Source organism: Carettochelys insculpta, chromosome 17, assembly GCF_033958435.1.
Source record: "Carettochelys insculpta isolate YL-2023 chromosome 17, ASM3395843v1, whole genome shotgun sequence".
NCBI classification, from domain to species: domain Eukaryota; kingdom Metazoa; phylum Chordata; order Testudines; family Carettochelyidae; genus Carettochelys; species Carettochelys insculpta.
Window position 1 is genome coordinate 3,317,616 of NC_134153.1, and position 26,420 is coordinate 3,344,035.

Below are 26,420 nucleotides of genomic sequence, written 5' to 3' on the forward strand. Positions count from 1 at the left end.
TTTCTGCTACACTCCTTCCCAGACAGTCGCTTCCCATTCTGTATGGGTGAAACTGTTTGTTCCTTCTTAAAGCTGAGCACTTTGTATTTGTCTTTATTAAACTTCATCCTGTTTACCTCAGACCATTTTTCCAATTTGTCCAGATCATTTTGAATTATGACCCTATCCTCCAAAGCAGTTACCAAGCTAGGAGGAGTTGCATCATCTGCAAGCTTAATAAGCGTACTTTCTATGTCAACATCTAAATCGTTGATGAAGATATTGAACAGAACCGGTCCCAAAACACACCCCTGCGGAACCCCACTTTCCAGCAGGATTGAGAACCATTAGTAACTACTCTCTGAGTATGGGTATCCAGCCAGTTTGGCACTCATCTTATAGTAGCCCCATCTAAATTGCATTTGCCTAGTTTATTGAGAAGAATATCATGTGAGACCATATCAAATGCCTTACTAAAGTCTAGGTGTACCACATCCACCGCTTCTCCCTTATCCACAAGGCTCGTTATCCTATTGAAGAAAGCTATCAGATTGGTTTGACGTGATTTGTACTTTACAAATCCATGCTGGCTGTTCCCCATCACTTTACCACCTTCCAAGTGTCTGCTGATGATTTCCTTAATTACTTGTTCCATTATCTTTCCTGGCACAGAAGTTAAAGATGTTAGATGTAAGATGTTACAGAAGACCAAACAGTGAGACATGTACTTGATTCTAATGAGACCCAGCATGTCTTCAGCCCAGCCAAGAAACCTGGCACCAGAACATCTGCTGACATGGTCAAGACAACCAAATTTAAGTCTGCCAAGGGAGGGACACTTGGAACAGCTATCAGTCCCTAAACTGTCTTCTGCAGACCCCTGCTCTCAGCAGGATGCAGAGACAATATTTCAATGGCAATTATTCTTAGTCACTCAATAAGACCTGTGCTCTGTCCCTGTTCCACACTGATAAAACAATGAGAAGAACTGACAAAGCTGAATTAGGAAGCTTAAGCCGAAAGAAGGTAAGAGCATGCAACAAAGAAATCACTGCACACAGAGATGCCAGGGCTATCAAAGAAATAATGGCTGGAGACAATTTCCACATATCTGAAGTGCAGCCTGCTGAGTATTTGACGCAGGTCCAAAAAGGATTTGACAAAGCTAATTCCGAAATCAAAAAGTCTGACAGATACAACAATTGCGACTCCATGAAAACTTCAGAAAGAGAGCACCAGACAGGACTGAAGGATGGATGCAGGAAACAGCAGGTAACTGGTGGATGCCCTGTGCCTCCAGGGAAGAAGTTTCCAAACGAGGCACCCAGCAAGTGGTCATTTGTAAAATTCCTGATCATATGGTTCAAAACGCAACGGACTTTGCAGGAAAACACTCAGCAAACACGCCCCTCATGGCTGAAGTCTTTTCCAGTGATGCAGTAGCAAAGTCCATTACCAGTGGAGGTTTTGAAGGAGGAACCCGATAAGGAAGTACTTGCATGCTGTGTGTGCCAATATTGCCAGCAGGAGACCTAAAAGCCAAAGAACTATAGTAATTAGGTCTCTTGAGGCCAATAATTTGGTCCTTGCTGTTCTCTACTTGCCAAAAATGGAACAGAGATAACATGTGGGTTGAAACAGGCCCCATTACTAGCACAACTGACAAGTACTGCTGCCCGCTTGGGCATGTGGTTTGTGACCCACTCCTGACTTCTGCAACATACCTCCTGCTGTACCTGCCTTTACAGAACATGACTGCCTCATTCATCTGTGCACGTATCAGAAGGTGTCGCTGAATAGTCACGTGTGTGTCACCAGAACAATCTTCCTGTCTCAGAAGTGGGTACACGGCCAGGCAAAGAAAACTGCATTAGCCCACACGCTCCAAGATCGTGGGGATAAGAACATAATAAGCTCTGGTGACATTTCCATACCACCTACAAAAGTTTCTTACTCGACTTTGTTTCACCCTTTAGTTCATTGTTGTGACGTCTTGAAGTCATAAAGAAACACAAATTAATATTCTGAAACATTAAGGGAGACATCAAACTAACAAGTGAATGCAAATATTACAAAGTGGACACTAACAAGAGATGGGCCGTGTCTACACTAGCCCCAAACTTCGAAATGGCCATGCAAATTGCCAGTGGAGGTTTTGAAGGAGGAACCCGATAAGGAAGTACTTGCATGCTGTGTGTACCAATATTGCCAGCAGGAGACCTAAAAGCCAAAGAACTATAGTAATTAGGTCTCTTGAGGCCAATAATTTGGTCCTTGCTGTTCTCTACTTGTCAAAAATGGAACAGAGATAACATGTGGGTTGAAACAGGCCCCATTACTAGTACAACTGACAACTGAGCTGATGGGAATAAGGGGACTTCGAAGTAGGCGGGGTCCTTTCGAAAAGGAGCCCTGTGGGGACGAGCCATGCAGCGGCAAGGCGCGTCAATTTCGAAGTGCTGCGGCCGCCCGCATCCTAATGAAGCGCTGAATATGCATTTCAGCGCTTCATTAGTAAACTTCGAAATGGCCATTTGCGTGGCCATTTCGAAGTTTGAGGCTAGTGTAGACACGGCCATGGTGTCATTGTTTATCCCCATTTCTACGGTAGTAGCACTACTTGACAGCTCCGCACCATACCTCACCCTACTGTAGGCATCATAAACTTCCAAATGACGTATGATTTTTGTCTGGGAGGATATACTAAGTCGACTGCAATGACGGGGCCTGGCAAAGGCCTAAATTCGCAGGCACACATTTCAGACAATGTGTAGTTTGTGTCTAGAAGCTTCAAACAGAACTGAATTCACTAGGACATGTAACAATTATTTCTGAACTGTATTTGGCTTTGAGGGCATCTATTTTATTGTATTAGCTGGAGGAATGCGTAGGTTTCAAATAATGGCACGTTTTTGTTGAACTGACTGTGAACATGTTTGTCAGGGCTCCTAGGTATTTCACGTGCCTACTTCAGGTTAAGCCAACAGTAAATCTATAAACCAAAGGCAACTAGTTCTTGGCTGGTGAGAGTCAAGAGTTAGCATTCAAAAAGACAAGTGCATGATAGACTGGTACAGTCACTGTGAGAGCGCCTTTTATAACCAAGGTGAGAAAGCTCTAGTAGGGCCAAAGAGGACAGTATCCAGAGGGACCTTGCAGCAGGCCGTGTCTTGAGCCAATGTCAAAAACAAAGGAAGAGCTTTAATGAACATTCTAGCAAAATCTCACACCAAGGTTACAAGAGGTACCTGTAGCAAGTTCAGTAAATTATTTATCTTTTCCTTATTGTACAATCATCAGCTTGGATCCCAAATTGTGACACTCTCTCACTGAGCTACAACGTGAACGGTGAATGCCAAAGAAGACGCATGAAGTCAAGAGGAAGGACAAGCCCTTTGTACAGAGCTAGGAGGTCTGGCTGGATTCTACTTGCAGGCACAGCATGATAATCAGCTGAGAAAACCAGATGTAGTAGAGCAAACACATGGCCGGGCTGGTGCCAGCTGCATTATGCAAGGCAGCAGGTTTCTCTTGCTGGAGAGATGCATGCTCTAGGAGCCACCCTAGGGGATTAAGTGAATAAACTGGAAGTGTCATTGCTGGGCCATGTTTTAGCCCCTTCTGCCCCCTTGCTTTCGGGCAGACAGGAAAGCATACACCTGATTGCGGGCATAGTTCCCAATATGCCCTCCTGTGCCAAACGAACATAGCATCACGCTGACCCCTGGGCCCAAAAACCCAGGTAAAGGAAGCGGTACGACACTGCCCCACCTCCCTCCAACACCAGCAGCCACATCTGCTTACCCAGAACACATCGTAGATAAACAGGCCCCCGAGCAGGATGCAGCCGGTGCTGACATTGTTCAAATGCAGGAGCTCCACACCATTGAGAGAGAACGCCAGTCCAAAGAGATTGTTTGCAATCCAGTGCTAAGGGCCAAACACAGCAGAAAAATGGAGCTGGTTCAGCACAGCCAGCTGCACTGAATGACTATTCCTTGCAGGCACATTACCAAGAGGCTCCCACATTTGATTTAGCTGCTGTCCCTTCCCCCTACCCCCTCCCCAGTTTAACTATCCCCCTGCTGCTTTGTTCCCTTTCCTACCTTCCTCAGCAGGTACCAGACTCCAACGACGCTGCTCATGGCCAAGCACACGAGGTCCTTGGAATCAAACTCATAATTCACTATTTCTGTAACAAACATAACAGCGTGATTCCATCCAGCCCGCACAGCTCCTCTCCCAGTCACTCACAGGCAGAGCAGAGCACACGTACAGCTGGGACCATCACAACAACTTTTGCAAAGGGGTGTTAAGTGTGGCACTGCCCATGCGAGTGACCAATTCTGCCACAGCTACGTGCATGTTAGGTGTGCACTTCACAGAACTGGGAAAATGTAGGCCTCTCCTTTACACCAGGTCAGGCTTCCTCAGTGCATTGCTTTGCCACTAGGAAGGAAACCAGACTGGCACCCTATACACAACACATTCACAGGAGGCGAGGTACCTCTGAACAGGCGTGGAATGGGGAACCAGAGGCAGAGAGTCAAAAATATTTTGATTCACTGAAGCATTGAAAATTGACAAGCTGAGACACATAAAGCAGCAAACAAAAGGGTGGAACAATCGGCCCCGTGTCAAAGCAGGCAAGATGGATATACCTTCCTTGGTCTCCCCCGTGCCCTGGGTGAAGAGAAGCTGGTACTGTTTGCTGGGGAAGTTAGCTGGAAAGAGTTTGTTCATGACAGGGCTGAAATATAGATGGAGAGAAGGTCAAGGCCACAGAAGCACCTGTGAATTCAATGCACTCCCACTCCCTACCCTAACATCTCTGGCATGACTGCAAATCGCATTTGAAACACTAAGTCCCAACACTTCTGCCCTAACCTCTCTGTCCAGATGGGGAAACTCACATACAGAACAATAAAGTGACGTGCCAAATGTCCCAGAGTTAGTGACCCAGTGAGGGCTGAGGCCCCAGCACCAGGCTCCAGCTGTCAGAAGACAGTCTTTGGTTTGACTACTGCCTATAACCCCACAATCTGGAGGGGGACCAGCAGGGGACCACTGCTGGGAATCTTTTGGAAGCATGCCAATTTGGTGCAATCAGAGTCACCCATGGCCAAGCTGGTTTAGCAGTAGCCAGGGAAGAAGGAGCACTCTGCTGCAGCCAGAGAAGCCTAACTCCAACTCTGTGTCTCACAAGCGATGCTTCTCATTTCCAATTCACCACACCTCCTACTGCCGCGAGTCTGTGGCTCACTCTGGGTTGCCCTCTGTCTGCCCCAGCACACCTAACCGTTTCTAGCAAACCCTGCTGCAGCAGCCCACAGGTCTCCTGCATCAGACTTGCAGTGGAAGACCCACGTCGGAAGCCTGACACCAGCAATACCTGCTTCTGGAGTAGCTAATGTGTTTGTGTCAGCACATCTAGGCTACGTCTACACGTGCCCCAAACTTCGAAATGGCCACGCAAATAGCCATTTCGAAGTTTACTAATGAAGCGCTGAAATGCATATTCAGCGCTTCATTAGCATGCGGGCGGCTGCGGCGCTTCGAAATTGACGCTCCTTGCCTCCGCGCGGCGTGTCCAGACAGGGCTCCTTTTCGAAAGGACGCCGCCTACTTCGAAGTCCCCTGATGGGGATAAGGAGCCCCGTCTGGACGCACCGCGTGGCGGCAAGGAGCGTCAATTTTGAAGCGCCCTGGCCGCCCGCATGCTAATGAAGCGCTGAATATGCATTTCAGCGCTTCATTAGTAAACTTCGAAATGGCCATTTGAGTGGCCATTTCGAAGTTTGGGGCACGTGTAGACACGGCCCTAGAGGGAGGGAGGATGACAAAATGTAGTCCAAAAGCTTGGGGAAAATTCTGTCAAAAGAGCCCCCCACCTCCTATTTTGCAGGGAACAGTGGAACCGACATGAGGAGCGAGCAGGGTTCATAATCCTGTAATCTAAAGGAAGGCATCTTTCCCCTCCCCTCCCCTGCAAAATGCCCCAAACAGCTCAGGAAACAGGAAGTTGATTCTCATGCCTTGCTTTCCCTGGCTAATCTGACTTTTCTAGAAAAGCTCTGATATGATTGCAACTTTCCAAGGTCAGCTCTTACCTTGCTCTAAGGTGCAAAGGGACCTTAAAAGCTGCTCTCAGCAGGCAACTACTTTCCCCTGGAAATGGGGAATCCCCAGCTGGTGCAAATCTGACCCCCAGTGGCATACAGTGCAGAAGAGGGGTAAAGCTGGAGTACGCCAAACTGCAGTAATCCTTGCTGATGCAACAAGTTCAGATTGCTCTAATTTGCACTGGGAGGCAAGGTTCGGCCCTGGCTAGCTCCAGGAATGGGAAATGGATCAGAACAGTGGCCCAATTCCACCTTTGGTTCCCTGCCTGTATCACATTTCTGTGCAGCTGAGAATTTAGCCTGTAGTTTTCACTTAGATTTGTGTTTTGTAAATCACATTTCCCAGCTGGATTTGCCGAGGCACAAGCTCTGACAGTAAAAGACCACAGAGGATTTCAGAGCCACCTCTCATGGTTGCTGTTCAAAACAAAACACTCTGGCTGCGTCTACACGTGCACGCTACTTCGAAGTAGCGGCAGTAACTTCGAAATAGCGCCCGTCACGTCTACACGTGTTGGGCGCTATTTCGAAGTTGAAATCGACGTTAGGCGGCGAGACGTCGAAGTCGCTAACCCCATGAGCGGATGGGAATAGCGCCCTACTTCGACGTTCAACATCGAAGTAGGGACGTGTAGACGATCCGCGTCCCGCAACATCGAAATAGCGGGGTCCTCCATGGCGGCCATCAGCTGGGGGGTTGAGAGATACTCTCTCTCCAGCCCTTGCGGGGCTCTGTGGTCACCGTGGGCAGCAGCCCTTAGCCCAGGGCTTCTGGCTGCTGCTGCTGCAGCTGGGGGTCCGTGCTGCATATACAGGGTCTGCAACTAGTTGTTGGCTCTGTGTATCTTGCACTGTTTAATGAAAGTGTGTCTGGGAGGGGCCCTTTAAGGGAGCGACTTGCTGTTGAGTCCGCCCCGTGACCCTGTCTGCAGCTGTGCCTGGCTCCCTTATTTCGATGTGTGCTACTTTGGCGTGTAGACGTTCCCTCGCTGTGCCTATTTCGATGTTGGGCTGAGCAACGTCGAAGTTGAACATCGACGTTGCCAGCCCTGGAGGACGTGTAGACGTTATTCATCGAAATAGCCTATTTCGATGTCGCAACATCGAAACAAGCTATTTCGAAGTTGGGTGCACGTGTAGACGTAGCCTCTCTGTCCTATTAAAATACAATATATGTGGCAAGCTGCTCAGGAAAGGGACACAGAACAGCACAAATCCAGACTCTTTTGCAGGCAGCAAAGCCTGGGGCTCGGGAGTGCTGGGGGGAGGGATCTATGCCTTGCTTGGCCACTGGTCTGCTACGTGACCTTGGGCAAGTCACTTCAACTCTTTGTGCTTCAGCTTCCTAGTCTGTAAGTCAGAGACAATGAAGCTGCCCTCCCTTGCAAAACGCTTCGAGTTCTATTGCTGCAAAGCACTATGTAAGAGCTAGGTCATATCATTGCTGCTGCAAGGTAGCAGCCCTCTAGGAATAAACTACTCTTATCTATCCTCTTCTGTTTGTACATACATCACAGGGCACCACCCTGGTACTTCCCTAGCCATCAGGACAGAGTTTACTACACAACTTAGAGGGAAACCACCCCCCTCTGCCCATTTTTTACCTGATGGTGTGTGACAGGGCTAGGATCCCCAAGACAAAGAAATACATGGAGAGCAACAGGTTGATATATTCTTGAGAGAAGATCTGAAAGGCAAAGCATGAGATTCCATTACAATCACAGTTCTGATCTTGCAGATAGCAGGAAAGGCAAGAAGTTGTCTACATTTTACACAGTTACTAGCAAGTTGCTTGTCCCTGCTTTCTGGTCACAGTTAAGGCAGGTGACTAAGGCTACGTCTACACTAGCCCCAAACTTCGAAATGGCCACGCAAATGGCCATTTGGAAGTTTACTAATGAAGCACTGAAATGCATATTCAGCGCTTCATTAGCACGAGGGGAGCCGCAGCACTTCGAAATTGACGCGGCTCGCCCCAACAGGGCTCCTTTTCAAAAGGACCCCGCCTACTAACCCTAACCCTAACCCCTAACCCTAGTAGGGGTCCTACAGCAATGCACAAATGCCTACAGCAGAGCAACAGCACAGCAACTATTTTAAACATGTCCAAGTGAAGGGTTGTGCAGCAACATTCATTTGGCCACAGCTCGAACGTTTAGCACTTTCCCTCCAGGTACGTACCACAGCCAGACATGGTGTGAACAAAAGATAAGGGAGGATAAAGGTACCATAGGAATGCTGCTTCCATCCTGCTGCCAGAGAAGTTTGGGCTTCTCAGGGAGTACACCTTCTCTGACCAAAGTCAAAAAGGAATTAACTGGAATGTTTGACGGACACAGTTTGTAACCGCAGGTGGCGGAGGATGCGGGGTGTGTGTGAAAGGGAGATGCCATAAAGAGTATGGATCCTAACTTATAGTCTCCCCTGTTCTAGGAGCAAGAACCCTGATCAGAAGGTATCTTCAGAAAAGTATTCTCCCACCCCTCTGCTCATATAACACAGATACATCTGAACCAACTTCGTTCAAGTATTCTAAAAATAAATTCCCCTTGGGCTAAAGACCAAGAATGGAATATTACAGCCCAGAGAAGTATGAGAAACTGGTAAGGGATAAAGGATTAGAATAGCAGTTGATATTAATTATTAAGGCCTCATCAATAAAAGAAAGGTTGCACCACTTTAACTAAGGTGATTTAAGTTGTAAATCAGGCCTGTACAAACCCCTTAAGTAGACACATTTAAACCAGTTTAAGTTTCAGTTTAAAAATTGGTAACTTGCTGCCTTAAGTGCAACTACACAAGGTGTTTATATAGGCATAACTACAAAAGTTGACTTTAAATTATGTACAAATATGAGCCTAAATCAGTTTAGTTACATCAGTGTCACTATTCTCATATTCTAAGGCCCTTTCTGCCATGACCTCTATGTGCAGTTTTGGCATTTTTAGGTAACCTGAGATGTAGGTGTAGTATTTCTCTGAGACATCCCTCATGAAACATATGGGAGATTGTCTGTAGGTAAAAATAACATCACCCTTTACCTTCTCAGCTAGCTGGATAGTCTGCATTTATCAATGCCTAAGGTTGGTTACAGCTGGAAAGGAATATGAAACAAAGTCAGAAGAACCTATAGTTCAAATGCCTTCATTCTCCTCCGCTTTCAGTCAGGTCACTGAGTTATCAGTCAGCACATCACAGACTTCAAAGCCAGCACCACAGTGTATCAGGGAATGCCCATACCCATGCCCATGCCCGTGCCCTCAGTAGTCTGAGAACTGACTCAAAACTTCTAGGGGCTCTTTGACCTTGTTTCATAACCAATCATTTTTGCACACACACTCAGAACTCCCACAATGGTTAGATAATTCAGAATACAAGACTGTAACTTATCCAGCCTTCATGTCTCCCCATCCCTAGCGTTGCTGCAAGGATCTCTAAAACCTGTGCAATTGCAACACAGCGTGTAGCCTAATACTGGCAATCACCACACCACAAGCCAAAAAAAAAAAATAAAAAGCCTTCCAAGACTCTTCTTCAAGATATCTGCACTGCAGGCTGTGTTCAGTCATTCTGTGATTTAAACATGAATGCGGAAAGGTAGAGCTTAAAACAATCACCTAGTTAGGAAGTGAGTTTAAATGTTTCTATGGCCCCTCAAACATAGGATCTAAGAGTCTTTCTTACTTTAAAGAAGAGGTAGAGTCCAAAGAGGGTGCAACTGGCAACAATAGGAAAGCGAGCGGCGTCCCGGCTGGTAATAGTCTCTGGCATATCTGAGGCATTCTAGAAGGGGAAGAAGAGTATATCTGTAGATTAACTTGCTCTCTATATCAGCACACAAGGGACAACAGGTTCAGAAACACCAGCAGAGCCATCAGCTTGCCAGACTCGGCTTAACTTATCCCTCACTGGGCTCACACAGAAGCAGTTGTTTGCTGCTTCCAGTCATCCTTGCTGAGCCTTTAACAAAAGCAGAAATGGAAACAGACACTTACTCACCTTTGTCCTAGCAGGGATTTGACAGTTTACTACTTTTTCCCCTAGTGAGAAAGAAGCCGGCTGGCCGACTTCTCCTTTTTACTCTCCCAGTTCCCCCAGCCCAGCAGATAAACGTTGGCCATTGCTGGCCCTGCAGCCCTTTGATGTTCTTCTTGCATTGAGACTGTATCATCATTATTCATATTCTTCAATTCATTCCCAGTCTGCGTGGGCCATATGTTTATTACGTTTCAAAACCACAGTTCTTTCTAGCCACTTACTTACTCATTTCATTTCTAGGATGTGCCCTTGTGTTGAGCCCTAACAAGTGAGAAAAATACATCACTTTGTAAAATCCTTTACGTCATTCTGGAAGCTTCTATTAGGTAGCCAAGATTCTCTCCTGTTTTTGACATAAAAAAGTCTGGTTATCTCAGTATAGGCCCAATACTTCCTGATATGACTTTTTGTTCTTCTACACTGTCTCCCCCATGTAACATCAATAGCCTTGCTGCAGTATGGAGACCATATGGCAGGGCACTATAGCCAGCAATCTCCCTACAACACTGAAACAAGCACCACTAAGTGCTGATTCCTGGACAGCTGACGACACGCTATACTTGGCGTTCCCTGTTTGGCTAATCGAGACACAAACTTTCGTAACACACTTGCAGTCCTGCTTGAGCAGTATGCGTGCTAGTGCTACCACTTATGCAAAACAACCACGTGAAAGTAGTGAGGACTTATATTGAGCACACAGCTGGCTGCTGCACAGCATTCCCCAGCTCAAGACAGTAACTAAGTAACCAAAGAACTGTTCATTCTCAGCAGCAAGGACTGGAGTTAACTCAGCAGCCGCACCATCATCTAGCAAACTCTGAACAAAATTGCTACCATGAACTCTCTCAGGCTAGGCATCAGGGAAGAAAATGGGATATACCTGCAAACCAGTGTGAACCATTAATACTAGACATCCCACAAGAAAGAGACAGGCTAAAGCACAGAATCATAGAAATGAAGAAGGGCAGGAACAGCCTTTGGGAGGTTTCCTAGTGCAGTGTCTTGCAGTGAAGCAGCGACTAAGTACATGTATGTGCTCAGAGGTGTTTGTTTAACCTGAAGCTGAAAGGGAGCATGATTCGCTGGCAGGGAAGGCTTCTCAGGGATGGACAGTGAAAGAAAGCAGGAACACCTCCTGAATCAGCACCAGTTTTTCCAGGGAGAAGGCCAGAGGAATAGAAACAGACCACAGGATCAGCTCTCTCAACTGGATGCATTATTCAAAAAAAGATTGTGGGGCTCTGAAACTTTCCAAGGATAGATGAACTTCTCCTGAGCTAGTGGGGCACTACCCAGGGGGCAACAACCAAGGAGGTGGAGAAACCCATCGGCTACTTTTCTCCAGAAAGGGAAATGAAGGAAGCACTACTAGGGGATGAAAGTAGCACCATAGAGGTCACATACTGGGGTGAGGGACCAGTAGCTGCAGCGCGTATCTTTCCAGAAAGAGAGCAGTAATACCTGGGGGTATTAAAAAAAATCCTTGCCCCCATGTGGGCACATATGGGTCCAGTCCCTGGAGGAGGCTCCCTCCAAGGGAATGCTGAGGACTTTTCCCCACCTGGTGTGAGAAGGGAATCTCTGAAATCAGATCAAGTGCCTTAGAACACCATCAGTGTCCCTGGATAGAAAGTGGAACAGAGAAGACTGCAGCAATATGCTGACATGTCACTGGGGATCCCAGCCTCCTAGTGAAGTCAACTACAGCAACAATACCAGGAATTATAGCCCCTTAGTGTGGGAGGTACCTAGGGGGAGCCCCTGGCCTTCAAAGAGCATGCGTTAGCGAATAAGTCCTTTGGGGGAAGGGTGTTTCCAGGTTCAGGGACATGTGCCTCAATGAGCAAGGGCATTAGAGCCCAGTCCCTGGAGATTCTAGTCTTGGGTGGGGTCTGGGGCTCAGAACCTGAGGTTGGGGGGCAGGGTCTGGGATCCAGTCCCTTGGGGAGGAAGGGTTTCCAGTCTTGGGGTGGGGAGGCAAGAAAGGTGGGATTCCAATGCTGGGGAGCAGAATCTAGATCCAGTCCCACAGGGGGTTCCCATCCAAGGAGTCCCAATCCTGGGGGAGGAGACCTCAGATGCTGGTCCCACCAGGGAGTTCCAATCCACGGGGATCCTGAGCTTGAGGACAGGTTTAGGAGCCCGATCCCATAGGATGCCAGGGCCCAGGGAAGAGCCCAGTCTCACGGGGAGAGGGGAGGATTCAGGGCCCAGAGAATGGGGGGGGGGGTTTGTGATCCTGGGGGAGGGGTCTCGGGACTCGGCCCCACGGGGGTTCTCATCCGGGAGGTCTCAGGGCCGGTCCCACGGGGGGGGGGGGGAGGGGGAATCCGGGGGTGTCGCGGCGGCGGCGGTTACCTTGCTCTTGGCACAGGTGACGGAGCGCAGCGCCCCGAAGAAGATGGGCAGCAGCGCCATGAGCACCAGGCTGCCGTAGGCCAGAGCCATGCCCTCGGGGGTGGCGGGCGGGCGCGCCGGGCCGGCGGCGGGGGCGGCCCCGGGCCCGCTCCCGTTGTGCGCCTCACTCAGGGGAGCCGTAGCCTGCTCCGCCATCGCTGCTTGCTCCCAACGCGGTCCGCGCTTCCGGCCCGGCAGCCGCGCCGCGTCAGGGACACGTTCCCTTAAGAACCGGAAGTGGGAAGTGCGCGTGCGCCAGCCGGACCCCGCCCCCTAGCAACCGAGCCGACTCCGTTACCAAGGGACCTGCGGCGGCACCTGCCTCGCCCAGGGATGGGCAGGGGACCCTCCTAGGCCTGGACCAGCCCCCGGAGCCCGATCCCCTGCCCCGCCCTGGGCCCCATGGGCCACCCCGTCCGGACCCCACCCGCAGGCCGGCCCAGATCCCTGGTCCCCCGCAGCCACGGACCGGGACCCCACCTGCCCTGCCGCTGCCTGGGCCCTCGTCACCCACCTCGGCTGGGCCGCCATTGCCCCTGCGGGTAAGAATCCCCTGTCCCGCCCTGCCCCGCCCCGCCCCCCCGCTGGCCTGCGCCCCTCCCGCATCAGGGACCCCACTGGGCTGGACACATTCCTGGAGATTTCATCACAAGACACAGTCTAAGTTCTGGTGACTCCAGGCCAGTCGTGGGAGCTGGTGTCCTTACCCACCTGCACCCCTGGCCCTGGCCCACCCCAGTGCTTTATCCTCGGGCCCCATCCTCTCTTCCCAGGCCTGCCCATCTCTGGCATGGCTCCTCGCTCCCAAGACCTATCTTCTCCCGTAGGCTGGGACCACTAGCCTTGGGCCTTTGACCTGTGCTCCCAGTGGGGTAGAACGAAGGGTCCCCTCTCACAGGGGGACAGAGAGAGCTTGCGGGGTGGGGGAAGAAGCAGCAGCACATCCTTTGCCCGTTCAATAGCTTCTAGCTAATCAGCCCCAGCTTGCCCCATGTAGACAGTGTCCCCACGTAGCACCAAGAGGAGCTTGGCAGAACTCTTAGCAGGGGAGGTGATTTCACCTCAGGCATCAGCAGTGGAGCTCTGTTACTTCCTCCATCTTTTGTGCTTGGTCTCTTGACTAGCATGTGTCTACTGGGTTTTGCAAGCCCTATGCACTATGCTGGTGCACCAGCCAGTGTGAGCTGCACTCCCAGTCACTCCCTCACCCTGACAGTGCAATATGTGCACTGGTCTGTGCAACACCCCATTTAATGGGCCTACCTGGGCACTAGATAGACTTGTGCCAATAGGGCTTATGCTTTTAGTACTGGGCTGGCTTGTGGGGTTGTGCACCTTGTATGAAGGTGTTCATATAATCCTGTCACTGTCCAACACTACAGAGGGTTTAACAAGGTCCAGGTTTTCATTTACAGACACTTCAGCTTGCTTAGTGTCATGGCAAACACAATAAAAATCCTCTTTAACCTGTTAAAGATAAAAAAAGAGAACAAAACAGTTAAACCGTTTAAAATAAAAATATGAAATAACACTTTCATTTTCCTTTATTCTCCTTCCCTGAAGCTGGGGAGAGCATTTAGAAGGGAAAAAACACAACAAAAAACAAAAACAACAACAAAAAAACCCTTGTCTGACAGTCTCATAGATGGAATCAAAGATGGTAATAATTGTCCTTTGAGGAGGGGAGAAAAGATAACTGAGATGGGTTGGAGCTGGTGGCTGCTGCTGTTAAAATCTGTTCCCACTTTGTCCTAAGTGAAGTCTGGGATTCATTTGGAGCCAGTGGAAGTGGCAACGTCATTTAAAACAGAGGCCATATGAAAGGTCCATCTAATCCAGTATCCTGTTTCCCAACAGTGGCCAACATCAGGTGCTTCAGAGGAATGAACAGAACAGGGACTCATCAAGTGATGTGTCCCATGGCCTGGTCCCAGCTTCTGGCAGATGGAGGTTAGGGACACTTAAGAGGATGGTTTTGCATCTCTGTCCATCCTGGCTCATAGCCATTGATAGACAAATTTGCCATGACCTTACCTAATTCTTTGTTGAACCCGGTTATAGCCATGGTCCTCACAACATCCTCTGGCAAAGAGTTCCACAGGTTGGCTGCATTCTGTGAAGAAAGACTTCCTTTTGTTCTTTTTAAACATGTTACCTGTTAATTTGATTGGATACCCTCATTTCTGTGTTATGAGCAGAAGTAAACAACACTTCCCTATTTACTGTCTCCACACTAGTCATGATTTATAGACCTCTCATACTTCCCTGCAGATGCCTCTTTCCAAGCTAAGTCCCAGTCTTATTCATCTCTCATCATGGATGCTGTTCCTTACCCTTAGTTTTTGTTGCCCTTTTCTGTATCTCTTCCAATTCCAATATCTTTTTTAGACTGAAGGGCCAGATCTGCATGCATTATTCAAAATGTGGGCGTATCATACATTTATATGGAAGCAATATGTTTTTGTCTTATTATGTATCCCTAATGATTTCTAAAGTTCTGCTAGGTTTTTAATCGCTACTGCACATTGAGTAGATGTTTTCTGATAATTATCCACAATGACTCCAAGATCTCTTTCTGGGTTGATAACAGCTAATTTAAACTCACGACTTTAATTGTATTGTTGGAATTACATTTTCCAATGCGCATTGCTTTGCATTTGGTTTCTTCTTTCTGCTCTGTCCTGTCAGGATGATGAAGGCCTGGGGTCCCTGGAGACAATAGGCATGCTAACCACGATGCTGATGCTCACTCCAGTAGCCAGTTTTTCTCCCCAAAGTCTATTTCTTTAAGTATTCACAAAGGAACTATAGCTGGAATAGACCACCTTATTATTTTATCCTCCAGTTAGGCCTAGTTTCTAACCCACCACTTTTGGGTCACTGATTCCTGGCACTACTTTTTTTGTTCACCATGTGCAACACCACCAGACTCAGATCACCAGCACCAGGGATTGAACCTGTGATCATAGGGGCTGAAGCCCTGAGCTCTACCAGATGAGCTAAAGGCTGGCTTCACTCATCCTAGTGTGAGGTCTCAGTGCCTCTAGGTACTACACTGATATGATCTGAACACAGTCCATAAGTCACTGCAGGAGTGGGGGCAATGCATGGGGAGCAGGAGGGCACATGAGCTCCCACCCCAAATGCTGTGGACAGAAGGGCAAAAGGCTAGAGCATCTGGGCAAACTAGCAGGGGAACTGGGGCCCTCAGCAGGGCTCAAACTGTCTCCCACACTACTGCCCCAGTTCCTGGCCTTGTTGGTTGGGGGAGATCTGCCCTTATTGGCAGGAAGCAGACCAGCGCAGCCAGGATAACAGAGCAAGCTGGAGCTGTGTTGCTGTGTTTCCCACTGTTCTTACCGGTGGGAGGTGGCGTGACTCCTAGTGCTTGCTCTGACACCGCCCCCCAGACCATGCTAGTCCCCCAGGCCATATCTGGGGTAGGAAACTTGAGAGAAGAGGCAGGGTGGGCATGGAGCAAGGACAGGGAAGAGGAGGGAAGGGGCAGGAGAGGGGAGGGCAGAGGGCAGAAAGAGGCAGGGCCTGGGGCAAAGGAGGGGGGTTTCCAAGCTCTCCCCCACAGTTGGTTCAGGGAGAAGTCATGGGGGGGCAGTCATGTGGCCTGTGGCCCCCCATGGCCCTCCTCGGTGGTCACCTCCCTTGCTCAGGAGGCCTTTTTGTTTGGACAAATTCAGTCTTTTTTCACGTTTCCCCATCAACTTTGATTGTTACAGGTTATTGTGATGTGACCTTTTAAGCATCAGAGGCTGCCGAGTTAGTCTGTATCTTCAAACATAACAAGGCCTTATAGACTAACAGATATTTTGGAGCATAAGCTTTCATGGGCAAAGACACGCTTCATCAGATGCATGAGTGGGGTGAAACCCCCCCACTCATGCATCTGACAAAGCCGGTCTTTGCCCACAAAAGCTTATGCTCCAAAATATCTGATAGTCTATGACCTTTTAAATACTTCTTACAACTGAGCTCACAATTAGGCTATGTTTGTAAGCCCAGTTATTACAGTGGGTAATAATGTGGTCACACAGCTGTCACAGGGCTAAGGCCGTCACAGCCAAGGTGTTAGAAATACGTTCTTTGATAAAGTGAATACAAAGAATTGTATAACGACACATTTTCACACAGCATAGTTCTGCATCTTCTATAGCACGAAATAAAGCACACAAGTCAGGTCCTTTTTCTGAATATCATGAGTGTTACAAAGAATTCAGCTGTATTCAAGTGTTATGGCTACAGCAATGCCAGGGTGTTATGGATTAGCTAATCAGTCCCACACACTCTTTGACAGGCAGTTGCTAACAGCAGCAGCAAATTTCCAGATGAGAGAACGCCAGATTAGAAATGAAGAGCTCTCATTCCTTTTGGGGTCAGAAGATTGACCCATATTGTGACCACTCAAGCTGAAAGCGATAGAGAACACACTCTTGCACAGAGAAAGGATATTTGAGCTGGACCTGCTTATTTACTCTGAGCAATTCAGGTAGGAAAACACCATCCCCCCCCAACACCCTCCCCCCAGAAAATCCCCAAAGGGTCCAGAGTTGGGGCTGGTGTTGTAATCATTCTCTCCTGGGTTGGGCACTAGAGTAACACTCCAGTGGTAGCCACAGCCAGAGGGAATGCCCCTCAGCTCACAGTGAACAGTTTGGCTGGTTCAGAAGTAGTCCTGGAGTGTGGTGGAGGGCAGCCATTTCCAGCTCTCCTCATGAGGACTGAGCAGGGCCAACCCGCGGGAGTGGGACTGGAGGGCCATTTGGCCTTGGCCTCAAGCTCAAAGGAAGCCTCAGGTTTAGACATATGTTCTTTTTTGGCATTTGCTAAGTTTCACAACTTGGTTTGATGCGCCTCCCTCGTGAAGTAGCACATTTACACAGGAAAAGGCTGGACATGCATTTGTTGAACTAAAAAAACTCAGATAATCTCTCACACTTCTTTGGTGCCTTGTTTGGTTTCATGTGCCGTCATTTTTCATTTTTATTATGGGTCAGGTCTCAAAAACTGGAAGTGGCCAGGGCCTGTCTGGGTCTCTGAGAGGGCCTAGGTTCCTGTGTGGCTGAAACAGGATTCGGACTCTGAATGGGAAATTATGGGTGTGGGATGGAGACAGGGGGTTGCCTAGGTCACTGAGAAGAGTGTTGTGGAAACATGACAAGAACAAATAAATCATTAGCGAACTTTAACGGAGCTGGGCCGCCTGGAGTGAGCTGCTGTTGAACCCGAGAGCCGCCAGAGGTCAGCAGAATCCAGCTGACAGAGGCCTGGATGAGTTGGAAGACAAGACTTTGCATCCCCCGTTTCCTCTCTATACACTCTGCACCTGGAGGTGCTGCTGACTTGGTTTCCATTAGATGCAGGACAAAAAAGCAGTCACGTAGTACTTCAAAGACTAACAAAGTAATGTATTAGGTGATGAGCTTTTATGGGGCAGACCCCCTTCTTCTTGTGATCTGAAGAAGCAGGTCCGCTCTACGAAAGCTCATCACCTACTCAATAATGTGAGTCTTTCATGTGCTACATGACTGCTGTTTCGTTTTGTGAGGATACAGACTCACACAGCTACCTCTCTATGATAATACACAGGGTTTACAGTAAGGCTCAGTGGCATTCAGCACCCCCTCATACAAATGGTTCCAGCACCATTGCATCAGAGAGCTGCAATCAGCAGCACCAACAGCTGCCCAAGGCCCCAGGCCCCAGGCCCCAGCTCCCTGCCCTGGAAGGGGCGGGGCCAAGAGTAGAAGGGGTGGGGCCAAGAGCAGAAGGGGCAGGGCCAAGGGTAGTCAGCTCTTGGTCCTGCCTGGACCATGGTGCTTGCTTGACCTCCCTCCCCCTACTCCATCACAGCAGCACTTCAAAGGGGCCCGGAGCTCTTGCTGCTACCAAAGGGTACCAGAGCTCCAGGCCCCATTGAAACTCCAAGCCCTGCCTACGTTGGCCCCCTGCCCTGTTGGCAGGGCTGGGTGCAATGTCTGAACTGGCTGAGCTTGGGCCACAACAGCAGTGGTTTTCCAGTTACCAAAGGGTCTCTGATGGCAGTCGCTCTTGGGACAGGAGAACAGTAACTGACGCCTTCGCTCACAACCAACCGGAAACAACAAGAGGGAGCCCCAGCACCTACAAGCACGAGCAGGGCTTGCCAGCCTCTCTGGGCATGGCTGCCTTCAGGGAAAGAGCATTCCCTCGTCATTACAAGGGGAACAAGTGTTGGAGAAGAGGGTAGCACGGAGGTCTGGCAGACAAAGGTATAACAAGGCCCATGTGCTGGGAGTTTTTGCTACACAAATTTGGACTAGAAATAAGAGGCAAATTCTCACCAGTGAGATAAATTAACCCTGGAACTACTAACCGAGAGTTGTGGTGGATGCTCCACTTCTGGGAACCTGTAAATCAAGACTGGCTGTTTTTCTAAATGCTCTGCTCTAGCTCAGAGGGATATACTCAGAAAAACCCTCTGGCTTGTGTTACACTCGAGGTCAGAATAGACAATCACAAGGGTCCCGCCTCACTGCGTAATCTATGCTGCTGGTCCTTACGGCTGTATTTCAGGACTAGATGTCACCGTGACAGAGTGCTTGACTGACGGACAACTGGAGTAGCCTGAGCTTCCCTGCAGCTTTCTTTAAAAGAGTGCAATACAGGGTTTGGGTGGGTGGGGGAAGCAAGGGGGTGTTGTCCTTTTATTCTTTACCTGCAGGCTGTGCTCTGGATCATTGAATGGTGGGTGTAAGCAATGCAATGCAATTGCAGTTGTAGTTGGTATTGTAGCAGCAGGGCAGCAGAAACTTCCTGCTGAAGATGGTGCATCAAGGACTGCTGTGGTTTGCAGATGATGTCATGGTCCAATCTCCAAAGTAAAAATCTCTGCTCATGGCCATTATAGTCAGGGTGTGAAAGGCTCAGCCACTTACAGGTTGTGGGAGAGCAGAGAGGAGCCATGGCAAAAAAGGCCTTTTCTCTTGTGCCTGGAGACATGGCCCACTAGTCTTCTGCGCGCCTTGCACAAATCAAACCTCTTAAGTATGCCCAGCGTGTGTCCAGGAGCAGGGTGCGTGTGTTGCTAGCTTCCTTGCTCACAGTCCTTCGCACATCTAACTTTCCTTGCAGCTGCTTCTCCCTTCTCCTCCACACTTTCACCACCAACACAAGTCTCCCGAAAAAGGCAGTAAAAGAGAAAGTTAAAGATAGCAGCTTTTAAGTACAAAAGAGGGTTACAAGGAGGAGGGAGAAAAATTGTTCTCCTGGGCCTCTGAGGACCCGACAAGGAGCAATGGGCTTAAACTGCAGCAAGGGAGGTTTAGGCTGGACAGTAGGAAAAAATTCCTGACTGTCAGGGCTGTTAAACACTGGAATAAGTTACCTGGGGAGGTTGCGGAATCTCCATTGCTGGAGATATTTAAGAGCAGGTTAGATACACACCTGTCAGCAGCTGCTTGGTCCTGCCAAGAGGGCAGGGGACTGGACTCGATGACCTCTTGAGGTCCCCTGCAGTTCTAGTGTTCTATGATTCTGTGTGTGGCCAGTGGAGGCATTGGACTAAATTACTAAATCTGGCGCTATCATCATTGGCAAATGTCCCTGTTTTATACTGGGCTTCCCTGTTCTGGGGATGGCCGGTTCAGAGGGAAGGCTAATCACTCTGAGTCTTTCCTTTGCCTCGTTGGATCCAGCTCACCCGAATTCTTTCTTGGATCCCACCTGCTGTAGGACTCCACAGATAAGCCTCAGTGAAAATGCCTCCTATATGAAAGCAAACTTTCCATGCAGCTGGCCAGGAGCCAGGGCTGCACTGGAAAATTGGCTGAAACCCGTGTTTTCTTTGGGAATAACTCCTTCCCTTCTGGGCTGCTGGCTGCTTGGCTGTGTGTGGTTAGCTTATACACTGACGCTGCTAGGCTGTTGTTCCCACTTCCTCCTCTGCTGGAGAAGGGGAAGATTGGTGCATTGGGGATGCAGTGTCCTCCTCCCGATTCATCCCTACAAATAAACTCTGTCGAAATCAGTTCTTCTGCTTCCTGTGGATCCTTCTTTTGATGTCTGAGCCTGTCAGCATAGGCATTTACAGTATCTCAGACTTTAGTCTCTGGGTCTTCCAGTCTGTAGGAGCTAGCCCTGAATCAGGAGCCCATACATATACATTCTCTGATCTGCGAAATCCTAAAATTCAGACCTGGCAAAGGGTTCTCTTCTGTGAAGGTGCAGGGTAAGTGAGCCCTTTCTATCTATCAAAGAAGGACAGGCTAAGCAGTCCTGTCCCCCATTTGTACCAGTGAGGGGTACGGTAGCTCTGTTTCCAGCAAATAAAGTGTTACCATCCTAAAACTAAGGGAAATTAGGATTTACCCATCACAAAATAAAGGTTTCAGATGTGCAATGAAATTCACAGGTGTCCCATGGCTCTGAACGGGAGAGTTTAGGTCATCTCAGGTTGTTAAGGCTATTTGGGAAATTTCATCTGTTGCAGACTGAATCTGTTTCATGTATAACTAATTAATGTATGAAAACAAAAAAGCACTTTAAAGTAGCACTTTAAAGACTAACAAAACCATGGGATACCCACGGGACAGAGACTCCAGAAGAATTCCACAGAGACTTTAACACTCTGCACCCCACCATCAACTTATGCCTCGATTACTCCACACGAGGGATACATTTCCTGGACGTTACAGTACAAATCAAGGATGGCCTGATCAGTACCACACTCTACCAGAAACCCGCTGATCGCTATACTCCCGTACACACTTCTAGCTTCCATCCTGCACACATAGCTAGATCCATTGTTTACAGTCAAACCCTTAGGTACAATCGCATTTGCTCTGATCCTACTGACAAGAGACCAAAAACTACAAGATCTTTACCAAATATTCATAAACCTGAATTACCCACCAGGAGAAATAAAAAAACAAATTGTCAGGGCCAGACCAATACCCAGAGACCAGCTACTCCAAGATAGGCCCAAAAAAGCCAAGAACAGAACACCACTGGTAATTACCTACAGCCCCCAGCTCAGACCACTGCAACGCATTATTAAAGACCTACAACCTGTCCTTAATCAGGATGCCACACTCCAGAAGGCCCTAGGCGACAGGCCTGTTCTCTCTTACAGACAACCTCCCAACCTTATGAGGATTCTCACTCACAACCACAGTCTATACCACAGGAACACCAGTCCTGGAACTTTTCCTTGCAACAAAGCCTGCTGCCAGCTTTGTCCACATATCTACTCTGGAGATACCATCACTGGACCTAACCAGGTTATTCACAGAATCATGGGCACATTCTCATGTTCCTCAACTAACATCATATATGCCATCATGTGCCAACAATGCCCAGATGCTTTGTATATTGGACAGACTTCAAACTCTCTTAGACAAAGAGTTAATGGGCACAAAACAGACATAAAATCAATCCTGATCCACAAACTGGTCAGCCAGCATTTTCATGGAGTGGGTCATTCTGTTAATGACTTAAACGTTTGCGTCTTACTGAAGAGGAATTTTCACAACACTCTTGAAAGAGAGGCTGCTGAACTCTCTTTTATATTCAAATTCGACACATTAACATGTGGTTTGAACCGGGATGGGAATTTTCTGGGTCATTAGAGGGGCTCGTTTGCATACGTGGCTTAAATTAATTCCGGACTTCCCCTCCCGCCCCATTCTGCCCCTCTACTCTCTGATTTGCTCTCCTTGATCATTTTTTTTCTGATTTGTCCACCTTGCTTACTGTTTTTGGTTCTCTGTGCCTTAAATATTGAGTCTGTTCTGGTATGGCTATGGTCTGAAGAAGTGGGTCTGTCCCACGAAAGCTCATCACTTAATACATTATTTTGTTAGTCTTTAAAGTGCTACTTGACTGCTTTTTTGTTTTGATAGTATATAGACTAGCACAGCTTTCTCTCTGTTACTAATTAATATATGGAGATATACCTATCTCACAGAGCTGGAAGGGACCTTCAGAGGTCATGAAATCTAGTCCCCCTGCACTCACAGCAAAATCTATCACTGTCTCTAACAGATTTTTTTTTAAATCTATTTGCCCCAGATTCCCTCAAGGGCTGAGCTCACAACTCTGAGTTTACAAAGCCAGTGCACTAACCACTGAGCCACCCATCCATCCATCCCCCTTAGTAGTTAAACTCTGTTTGCCACAGATCCTGCTATGACCCCCTCAAGGATTGAACGCACAACCCTGGGTTTAGCAGGCTAAGGCTCTGAGAGATCCCTCCTTGCTCCCCAATTTGTGCATTGGCCTTGTGGGCTGTGCACCTCCAGCATACGTTGCAAGGAGATTGCAGCCCTGCTGGAGTATCAGAATGCATGGTAGCTCTCCAGGTTGCCAAGTGCTATTCAAGGTGCTGGTGTCAAATATAAAATCAGTGACTTGGGACCTGATTACCCGAGGGCTGGCCTCTTTCCCCAGGCTGTACTGGAGCTAGTGCTTTGAAATGAGCCATCTGCCACTTGCCCCACATCTGCTGGCTCCAGGGAATGACAGAAGCCTCCAAAGCCCGAGGGACTACAGGCTGTCCCAATGAGCTGAGGAGAACACAAAGGAGTGGGATGAAGGCTCCACTTGTCTCTTAGGAGAGAAGCAACTTTGCTGAGTTATCAATGCACTGGTACTGCTGGGAGGTAGAGATCATGTGTGGGGGCTGGTCTACACTAGGCGGTTTGATTGAATGTAGCTAACTAAGGTTGATTTTCTAAGCCACCAGTCCACACTATAAGGTCTGTTCCACTGACTTTAAGGGCTCCTAAGGTTGACTTTTGTGCTGCTTTTCACAAGGAGTAATGCCAAATTGCACTTTGCAGGGCTGACTTCATGGCAGTGCAGATGCAGCATTGTGAAATTTGACGTTCTTGGCCTTCTGGAGGTGTCCCTCAGTGCCCCACCGTGACTACTCTGGCCACCACTTTCAGCATCACACCAAGTCCCGTGAGTGCATGTGAGGGGCCAATATGGGAGAGGGGACTATGGGTGACCCCTCCTGTGCACCCCCACTTGTCACGTCTGACTGGGGCTTGAGAGCTTGTCTTGTGGGAAAGGTGGCGGGGGAAAGGGAGGCTGGCTATTCAAAAGGTCCCAGTGCTCTGGTTGCTACCAGCACTACTACAGCAGTGGGAGTGCCTGGAGTCCTGCATCTTTTAAATTACTGCTGGAGCGCTGGGTGATGCTTGGGACTGGTTGGTGGGAGAGAGGGACACAGTGTGCTCTGGCGGTGCTAAGGCCCCGCCCCTTCCGGGAGCATAGCGCCACCTCCCACCTTGCCCAGGGAACCAGCAAGGCTGTTGGCCTTCAGATCACAGGTGAAAACAAGGAGGGCAAAGATCTTTTTAGGCTAAAGGACAAAGCTGGCACAAGAACAGCTGGCCAGGAGTAGAGCTGGACGTGAGAAGCTGGTTTCCAGAACTCAAGAGGGGTAATGCGTGTGTGGCGGAGGAGCAGGGGGACAACACCAGAACTGGTGTGAAGATGGAGCTTGGTGACTCTACGTACATGGTTATGTGTGTGATGGGGTGGCTCTGACGGCAGGGCTGCGCTCAGGCCTACGACCCTGCACATGGAAGCTCTGCTGTATAACTCTTGGCTGTCTCTGAATTCATGGGCTTTCCCGCAAGGATGAGTCTGGCCCAGGGCATATAACTTTCCAAATGCCTCTCTTCAGCAGGAAACCTCTTCTGCCTCTTTTCAGCCTTTTGGGGAACAGCCACGAGAGTCTGTTGGGTTCTGAGACTTCACAAAATGGAGGAAAAAATGGTATTTTTTCACTAGGTAAAGAATAAAAAAAAGACATTTCTGAGCCATGAGACCCAACCGGCATTGACTTAGTGCCGGGCAGGCTTGGATGGGCCTTTGTGTGTAAGTGAGAGGAAGGTCTTTGACACGAATGAAGAAACTGGATTTAGAAACCAGGTTGCAGCATAAGAACATAAGAACGGCCAGACTGTGTCAGACCCTACACCCATCAAGCCCAGTATCCTGTCTTCTGACAGTGGCCAATGCCAGGTATCCCAGGGGGAGCGAACAGAACATGTGCTCAGCAAGCGATCAATTCCCTGCTGCCCATTTCCAGCCTCTTGCAAACAGAGGCTGGGGACACCGTCCATGCCCATCCTGGCTAATAGCCATTGATGGACCAGTCCCCTCTGGATTTATCTAGGGCTCTTTTAAACTCTACCATAGTCTTGGTCTTCACAACATAACTTTGAACTCAGCTGATGGACCATTCTTTTCTCCTGACAGTGGCAGGAAGTCCCAACAGGCGCAGCTCAGCTCACCGGTGCGCCATGTGTACAGCCTTCCAGGACTCTGGTTTTGTACACTAGCCATTTCCCTTGCTGGTGTGAAGCTGATACTGGGGTAGCAGCTTCCATGACTCACCGGGGTAGATTTCAGGGCAAAAGGCCTTAGTCCTAAAGGGTCTGCTTACAGAATGACAGCTTCAAAAAGCAGGACTGGTGGGTGTCAGGCTCTCTAGGCCCCCCGAGCATTGGTAAAAATACCCTCATCGTGGCATTTAGGCAGCGCTTTGGATGGAGTAAGATGACCTCAGGACAGCGGCTTCAGGGTTCCAGGAAGAATTAATTGCAGGGATATTAGTCATTTGCAAGCAAGAGTGCCCCAGTGGGGCAGCAGTCAGCAGAGTGAAGAGGTCAGCAGAGTACGAGGAATGTTCTGCATAAGCAAAGCAGGAGGGACTTTCCGCTATCCCGGCACTAGAGGGATTTGGACTGTGACCTGCAGCACCCAGTGAGGAACAGGAGAGGGGCAGCCTGGCCTTCCCAACAGCTTTTCTCAGGGTCTCTTCATGAGAAGATGAACTGTGGCACATTTTATAAATGCATAACCATTTCCACCCCAGGCTGCTGGTCTGACCCATGCAGATTTCAGAGGCCTTCCCTGCCTGTATGCGCACGGTCACGCACACCTTAGGTTTCACAGACTCAGCAGTCCTAATTCAAAGCAACACAAATTTCAGGGTCAAATCCCCAGGTTGGGCCCTTTCTCACTGCTGAGATTCACAGCTGCAAACCCTGCCCTGGTCCCTTTGGTGCATCTTCCCAGCAATCTGGAGAAGACCTTGGTCTGAAGCCCTTCAAACGGAGAGACCTCCACGCTGAATTTGAGGGGGCAAGAGAGACAGAGAAATACTGCCTCACTTTATTTCCCCCCATGGCCAGGAAGAAATAGTGAGTGCGAGGGAAACAGGAGGTTAGATCTGAGAGAAAGCAAATTGCCGGATGGACTGAGAAGTGACCCAGAATGACACCCAAAGAGGCTGCCAATGACATCAGCAGGCAGTTTAGAAATCCCAGCTCATGTCAGTCAACAGGGCAAACCTGTTCTGCAACGGGAAGGCCCACAGTGCTGAGGCAGGATGGGACCAGGAGATCAGCCTCAGACACACTCTTACTAGGGCCCATGTGGCAACCGCAGCCTAGAATAGTCATTCCTGGGTCTGCTCCTCCAGAATGCTTGTCCCTTCCTCTCCAAAGCACAGCTCGCTCTGTCACGTCTTTGCCATGTTCATTCTGGATTACTGAGGCGATTTTCTATAATAGCACCAACAGCTTCAACGCTCACAAACTGGGCTGTCCTGCCTGCGCCTTGGGATCAGAGCAAGAGAAGTGGGTCTTTGAATCCTCTGCCATCTCTCTGGGGTGCCAAGACCCACCCCGTGGACACAGTACAACGCCCTGGCAATGGTAGAACCTTCAACACCTCCTGTAAATCCTGGGTACCCCAGTGAGATGGGATTGCTGCATCCCCTATCCCAGCAGTCATGGCCAGAAGACATGGATTTGTCTGCTCTGGGTTCCTCTGTGAGTCAGGAGCAGGGATGGCTCAGGTGAAGATCCCTGG

The 26,420-nt window shown here is 49.0% G+C and overlaps 1 protein-coding gene across 3 annotated transcripts in view; it reads right to left on the reverse strand.

Annotated features, from left to right (window-relative positions):
- HM13 (histocompatibility minor 13) overlaps positions 1–12,745 on the reverse strand; it is a 29,068-nt gene extending 16,323 nt beyond the window's left edge. Inside the window, exons 1-6 of one of the 3 annotated variants that reach the window (XM_075011937.1) lie at positions 12,498–12,745; positions 9,786–9,884; positions 7,706–7,788; positions 4,641–4,729; positions 4,086–4,171; positions 3,784–3,909 (exon numbers count right to left, since the gene is read on the reverse strand). In XM_075011937.1, the coding sequence (XP_074868038.1) occupies positions 3,784–3,909; positions 4,086–4,171; positions 4,641–4,729; positions 7,706–7,788; positions 9,786–9,884; positions 12,498–12,692 (678 nt within the window). In that variant the 5' untranslated portion in view covers positions 12,693–12,745. Of the gene's footprint in view, positions 1–3,783; positions 3,910–4,085; positions 4,172–4,640; positions 4,730–7,705; positions 7,789–9,142; positions 9,196–9,785; positions 9,885–12,497 lie in introns of those variants that run through there. The other 2 variants (XM_075011938.1, XM_075011939.1) reach the window with 2 other exon arrangements.
- Between the last annotated feature and the right edge of the window lie 13,675 nt (positions 12,746–26,420).